This window comes from Limulus polyphemus, unplaced genomic scaffold (genome assembly GCF_000517525.1).
Source record: "Limulus polyphemus unplaced genomic scaffold, Limulus_polyphemus-2.1.2 Scaffold13044, whole genome shotgun sequence".
NCBI classification, from domain to species: Eukaryota; Metazoa; Arthropoda; class Merostomata; order Xiphosura; family Limulidae; genus Limulus; species Limulus polyphemus.
Window position 1 is genome coordinate 2,188 of NW_013678654.1, and position 7,547 is coordinate 9,734.

The 7,547-nt window shown below is 39.4% G+C and overlaps 1 protein-coding gene across 1 annotated transcript; it reads right to left on the reverse strand.

Annotated features, from left to right (window-relative positions):
- Positions 1-2,694: 2,694 nt before the first annotated feature.
- Positions 2,695-4,475, reverse strand: LOC106477152 (protein mab-21-like). The gene has a single exon (XM_013937744.2). The coding sequence runs from the start codon at positions 4,235-4,237 to the stop codon at positions 3,140-3,142; it is 1,098 nt and encodes a 365-aa protein (XP_013793198.1). The 5' UTR covers positions 4,238-4,475; the 3' UTR covers positions 2,695-3,139.
- Positions 4,476-7,547: the final 3,072 nt, after the last annotated feature.

Below are 7,547 nucleotides of genomic sequence, written 5' to 3' on the forward strand. Positions count from 1 at the left end.
ATCCTGTAAGTGTATTATCAGGATATAATAATACTTATATTGTATCTTCGTCCAATCTTGGATTGTTCAGGTCGTGTGGTTTTTTTCCTAATCTCTATAAAGTCAGGACAAAACCAGAAAGTACTAACGTTAAATCTAGGATTGTTCAGGTCATGGTGTTTTTACCCTAATCTCTGTAAAGTCGGGACAAAACCAGAAAGTACTAGCGTACCATAATCTCTGTAAAGTCAGGACAAAACCAGAAAGTATTAGCATTCAATCTAGGATTATTCGGGTCATATTGTTTTTACCCTAATCTCTGTAAAGTCGGGGAAAAACCAGAAAGTACTAGCGTACACTAATCTCTGTAAAGTCAGGACAAAACCAGAAAGTACTAGCGTTCAATCTAGGATTGTTCAGGTCATGTTGTTTTTACCCTAATCTCTGTTATGTCGGGACAGAACCAGAAAGTACTAGCGTTCAATCTAGGATTGTTCAAGTCGTGTGGTTTTTACCTTAATCTCTGTAAAGTCAGGACAAAACCGGAAAGTACTAACGTTCAGTGTTGGATTGTTCAGGTTATGTTGTTTTTACCCTAATCTCGAAGTTTTATTTGTGATGATGGGCCAATACGATAGTACCGTATATTATTGCAAACCAGTCATTTTAGGTCCAGTTCGGACACGTGCGTTTAAAGGTCACATCCTCGGTGCTTTGTTGGCAAGAAGCATATTGTGTGTGTGTTTTTAAACCATTTTTCGGCCAACTTCACGGTTTCTGTGAGGTCAGTAAACGACACTAAGCTCGCATCTACGGCCGTAATTGAAACACTGTTTTGTATTACATACCGAGGTCACGTGACAATGACTTGATATTTAAATGCCTTCTGACAGGTGCTTCAGTTACAAGATGCTATATTCGAGTGTTGAAAGACAGATAAATAGTTGAGAGTGTCTCATTCAGTAGAAACCTTTATTGGAAAAGGCAGTAATGCACGTGCGACAATAAGGGATAACTGACCAGGAGTGACAATTATAAACTAGATCCTAATGGTTCGCCAACACTTTAACAAAGACCGTTACATCCATTGTGCATCTTCATACCGACTTCTCTATCATATATTAGACCGTTACTCTCAAGTTTCTGACTGTTGTTTTAGTTGATGAGTAGACACTTGTAAGGACTTCAACCATTATGAGTGCCGACGTACATTGGTGTAACTACTTCAGCCATTATGAGTGCCGACGTACATTAGTGTAAAGACTTCAGCCATTATGAGTGCCGACGTACATTGGTGTAACTACTTCAGCCATTATGAGTGCCGACGTACATTGGTGTAACTACTTCAGCCATTATGAGTGCCGACGTACATTAGTGTAAAGACTTCAGCCATTATGAGTGCGACGTAGATTAATGTAACGACTTCAGCCATTATATATTAAGTTTATACCATTGTTTTCAACCAGCGGGCCGTCACAACCACATTGACGGATAACGAGATTTCACAAGAACTGACAGAATAGTCACATGTAAACTGTAAGGGTTTGTCGTTGTAGGTGATCAGCCAGTGTTTAGAGAGATATCCGTGGTATCTAAAAAGTTGAAAAACGCTCTACTTTGCGAAGTATCGATGTGGTTTAGTGTTGAAATTATAAAATGTGTTAGCCACATTTCATAACTATAACACACATAACTATAATCGCTTTCTGGAGTTCTTCTACTTCTGTTTCAAATCTGTAAGTAGTATATACAGACGGTCTTTAAACTTTAAATGTTCCTGTATTTTATTGTTTCATTTACGGTGTAATATCTCCACCCCAGGTTGCCCAGCGGTAAGTCTAAGAACTTGTATCGGGTATCGATAACCGCGGTGGGCAGAGCACAGATTGTGTAGCTTCGTGTTTAACAGCAAATAAACGAACCTGTGTAATGTTAAAGAGTACTGTTTACCTTACATTCTTAAAGCATACTGTACTTCGTCTCTTTGTTCTGATGTGTAATCCACTAAATACAACTTCCGCAATATGTACGGTGAAAGTTGTATTTAGTATGACACGCAATATGTAAGGTGGAAGTTGTATTTAGTATGACACGCAATATGTACGGTGAAAGTTGTATTTAGTATGACACGCAATATGTACGGTGAAAGTTATATTTAGTGGATTACACACCGTACATATTGCGTGTAATCCACTAAATATAACTTTCACCGTACATATTGCGTGTCATACTAAATACAGCTTTCACCGTACATATTGCTTGTCATACTAAATACAATTTCCACCGTACATACTTTGGGTCCAGGACTGGTATGATAGAGTGCGGTTGGTGTGAAAGAGAGACAGGACTAAAGGATTTTTACATCAGTATTACAGTATATATATATATATATATATATATATATATATTACACATTAATATGTTAATTTTTAAGTGTTCTTTATTTACTTTAGCTTCCATATCTTTCCTTAGGTGCTTGATTTAAATAACAATGACTAAATTATACTGTTTGATATCCTTAAAGTAAGGTGCATAAATACATTGTTGTTCAGACTATTTTTATTAATCTTCTACGGGAAGAAGAAACGTATCTCGATAAGAAAAAAGTCTTTTTTGTATGAGTCATCTTTTAGTCCTCCAAATGTAAACAGTTGGGCTAACAATACGGTTATCCAATTGTTAATAATATTTATAACCAGAAAACAACAGTTTATTAAATAAAACGATCTTTTTTATTTCTATATACAGTATTGTTTAACTGTACATCAAATATGACATAAAACAGATATCATTTGACCTTTAAACATAAGATTCTGTAGACGTAAGTAAGTAAATGATACAAGGCGTTTTTCGTATTTGTTTCAAATATTGAGACAACATTTTAAAAACTTGTCACATAGGTTTTCATATAGGTATATCACAAGGCCAACCAAACAGTGTTCTTTGAAATGTTGAAAAACCGTTACAATGCTGGATAAACAAAATATTGTTGCGTTCATATTCACAGGTTGTAATAGGTCAACAATAATATACGCAGGTCATTCACTTCGTTAAAATTGTTGATGGAAAACACGTACCTCACTGATGAAACTCATCTATTTCACACTGCTGGAAACTGGGCCAAGGCTACTTACTGGTCAAGAGTTTTTCGGAAGCCTGCTCAGAGTTTCTCTAAAGAGCGGCTGTCCGTTAGAAGCTCACGCATGAGACGCCAACACTGTTTGGCAGCGTTCTCCAGCGTAGTGGCAGACTTGCCTTTGAAAAGGTCCAGATGAGGTAAGAAGTAATGAGGACATCGACGGCACTGCAGACAAGAAATCAGTTGGAGGAGGATACCGTTTAGCCGATACCCCAGACAAATTTCGTCCCATTCCAGTTCCCGGGGGTGTTTTTCACATTCGTACAGCAGCAGGGTCTTGATGTGGTAGGTGGTGACCGGATTGCCCGGTAGGTCTAGGTGACGGTCCCGCAACGTCTTCAGGATACTCAGGCATTTCTTTCGGCAACCACCGGCCAGAAGTCTGTCCTCGGCTTCTGAAAAGTTTAGTACCCAAGCGTCCCCTTCCATCGCAGATTGCTTCCCCTGGAGTGTGACGCAGTCCTTGGACAGCAGGTCAAACCCCTCGGCTTTCACTTCTGTAACTAAGTTCGGGATTGGCCAGGAAATGTGAGGTATTGGCCAGTGGGCAGCTGAACGAGGCCACAGTCCGCTACATCGGAACGAAGGAGTGATTTGGACGACGTACCTTTCTCTGATACGCAATTTGACCTCGGTAGTGTCGGCCACCATCTTGACCACGTCACGGTAGCTGCTCTTATCGCACGCTTGAGCCACTAGTGTTTGAAAGCGACTACGGATCTTTCGAGCAGACAGATAACCCGAGGCTGTAATGAACTCTACCCACAGCGACATGGATCGTTTTCTACCGTCACTGAGTTTGAGGACGGCACAGCCCGGAAGTGTTCCGTCGTCCACAAAGTTAAACACCCCCATTTGATTGAGGTATAAGACGACCTCGAACTCGGTAGGTGACAAGACGTCCAACCCCTCGAACCTACCGTTTCCCTCGTTCAGGGAGGAGATGAAACGAGGCTCCTGTACTTCCACTTCTTTCAACACGTCCTGCACCACCTTGCAGACGTCCCGCACCGTCTTGGAGATGGTTGCTTTACGGGCTTGCACCCGTTCACCGTAGAACTTATTGAGCTGGTAGAGAAGTTTGGACTGAGCTGCCATCATGTCAGACGGCACCAACATTTCGCTCTGATCACCAAGACACCATAACTGGAGTCGCACCAGTAACCAATATGCACCTTTGTAATCCGCGCCAGGCCAGATACTAACTTTCCTCGCAGTTTTAAGCTCCTTGCACGAAGGTACGCCCAGTTTAGTGGCACGTGCTTGCCGCCTGTCCCACCCCTTGACAACGTCCACCAATCAGGTTCTCAGAGCGACGAGTCGACCGTCGCAAGGGTTTTAGTGACGCAAAACGTGTATGAACAAATTATGTGCGTTTCATAATTCGTGTTTGTTTGGATGTAGCAATGAACGTAATTTATTCCAGCTTTATCCTTTCGTGGAATCATGAGAAAGTGTACACATAAAACTATTAACCATATTACAGGCTCCTCCTTCCAAGTCTCTTGGGGGTGGTGTAATACTCGGGGGAGTAGAGGTAAGGTCGGGGTGAGTTGTATTCATTTAGAATATTTAAAATTTGTGTACATCAAGGAAATAATGTCACTAACCATTAAATTGGTGACCACGAGGTTTTTATGGGCCCAGCATGGCCAGGTGGTTAGGGTGCTTGACTCGCAAACTGAGGGTCGCTGGTTCGAATCCCCGTCCCACCAAACATGCTCGCCCTTTCAGCCGTGTTTTTGAACTGCCAGTAAACTAACGAGTATTAGTGAAAAATGAAAACCATCTTAATTGATTAATTGTATATTGTTAAGATAGGCATGATTATTACCAGCTATAAATTATAGTTGTTACGACTTTAAGGAAGGGTATTTCCATCTCGGGTTTTACAGCTGTTTCTTTAGAACGGTTAATAGCGTAAAACACGTTTGTGTGCTTGTTTTATGTTACCTTTTCCCCCACTAGAGAGAAAAAGCTGATGTACACCTTGAAAACGTAAAGTTTCGTTTATAACTTTTGTCAGTTATTTCTCTGTCTCTTCATAATTCATATCAGCATCTATAATTCGAGGCTTGATCCCCGAAACGACAAAGCACACATAGATAGTGTATACAGTTAGGAACATTCAACTTCCTTAATTTGAGACCCTATCCCTGCGACAGCAAACCACACGTTGCCAGTTTCTCTAAAGCAACATCAGTGACATAGCAACGTAATACTTGTTAATATAAAACCCTCAAACAGGCGACAAAAACGCCTGTTTTTCTCCTTGCTATTACACTTTTTGGAGGAAACATACTTTTGTCATTAAAAAAATTATTGTATTATGTTGTAGCAATAACAGCGCTTAAGTATGGATAAGATGCAGTTGTGTATGTGTCTCCAACATATGTAGAGTAAGAATACCAAATCTACATATGTTGGAGACACATACAGAATGTAAGAATACCAAATCTACATATGTTGGAGACACATACAGAATGTAAGAATACCAAAATTCTATATGTGTCTCGCCAACATGTGTAGATTTGGTATTCTTACATTCTGTATGTGTCTCTAACATATGCAGATTTGGTATTCTTACATTCTGTATGTGTCTCGCCAACATATGTAGATTTGGTGTTCTTACATTCTGTTAACGTATAAACATGGGTCTGCTGCCACTTGTTAATGTAGAAACATGGGTCTGATGCCCCTTGTTGACATAGAAACATAGGTGTGCTACCCTTTGTTAACGTATAAAAATGGGTCTGCTGCCACTTGTTAATGTAGAAACATGGGTCTGATGCCCCTTGTTGACATAGAAACATAGGTGTGCTACCCTTTGTTAACGTATAAAAATGGGTCTGCTGCCCCTTGTTAACGTATAAACATGGGTCTGAGGCTCTTTATTAACGTAGAAACATGGGTCTGATGCTCTTTATGAACGTATAAACATGGGTCAGATGCCCTTTATTAACGTAGAAACATGGGTCTGCTGCCCCTTGTTAACGTAGAAACATGGGTCTGATGCTCTTTAATAACGTATAAACATGGGTCTGATGCTCTTTATTAACGTATAAACATGGGTCTGATGCCCCTTGTTGACGTAGAAACCTAGTTGTGCTACCCTTTGTTAACGTATAAACATGGGTCTGATGCTCTTTATTAACGTATAAAGATGGGTCTGATGCTCTTTGTTAACGTAGAAACACGGATCTGCTTCCTGTATGGCACGAGGACCGCGTATACACTAGTGTTAATAAGTATGTGAGATTAGTGATTGTTTCAGAAATATTATGTTAGTGTTATATATACGGGATATTAGTGTTTTTGTTGTTTCACAAAGTACCACGCATAGTATAGTGTTGGTATGTACGTTAGAAGAGTACCTGTTTCACAAAGTCTTGTACCTATACTATTGTACGTGGTAGTACCTGTTTCACAGAGTACCACGTACAATAGTATAGTGTTGGTATGTACGTTAGAAGAGTACCTGTTTCACAAAGTATACCACGTACAATAGTATAGTGTTAGTATGTACGTTAGAAAAGTAACTATTTTTATTCTTGTATTTAACATTCATTAACATGTTAACAAAGTAAACCCACTGAAATAACGGAATAAACATATATTATTGTATTCATTTAAATAGTCCTTTTGGGATTGGGCTGGACTTCATGTCAATTTATTAACACAGAGCATCTCAATGATTGTCAGGCCGTTTAATTGATTTTTTGAACGTAACATCAGGGTCGGATCATCTATGTGTAGAAACGTGTATATTTGAATATTAATTACAAAGATGTTTACTAGAGTGAATTTAGAATATTGGGTTACTGTGCTAATAGTGGCTTCATTAGTACCTCACGTGAACCGGGCCAAGAATATACTGCCTAATTAGCGCTTGCACGTTTCACATTCCTATATATATTCCTTTCGAGTGAGATTGGTATCACCGGCCTCTGTTTGTGCCTCTACTAAAGATAGACCGTGAAACCTAAGTTTACGGTTTGAAAGTTGTTTTTCGTGGTTTAAACACTCTCAAATTTATTTATACCTTGGATTCATTTGTTTGAGAAACAGTGAACGTTTTGTCTCGTTTCATTTCATTTATCATAGAGAAATAGCTTCAGACATACTTTGTAAATTACTCTCTTCACGAAGCTGTACGGTGATATTTAATTCTTAACATACCACCCAGTTTCAGAAGCTGTACGGTGATGTTTAATTATTAACATACCACCCAGTTTCAGTTGTACAGTGATGTTTAATTACTAACATACCACCCAATTTCAGAAGCTGTACGGTGATATTTAATTATTAACATACCACCCAGTTTCAGAAGCTGTACAGTGATGTTTAATTATTAACATACCACCCAGTTTCAGAAGCTGTACCGTGATGTTTAGTTATTAACATACCACCCAGTTTCAGTTGTACAGTG

Excerpts from the sequence above, each read along its gene's own strand:
- LOC106477152 (XM_013937744.2), bottom strand. The coding sequence starts at position 4,237 with ATGTTGGTGCCGTCTGACATGATGGCAGCTCAGTCCAAACTTCTCTAC.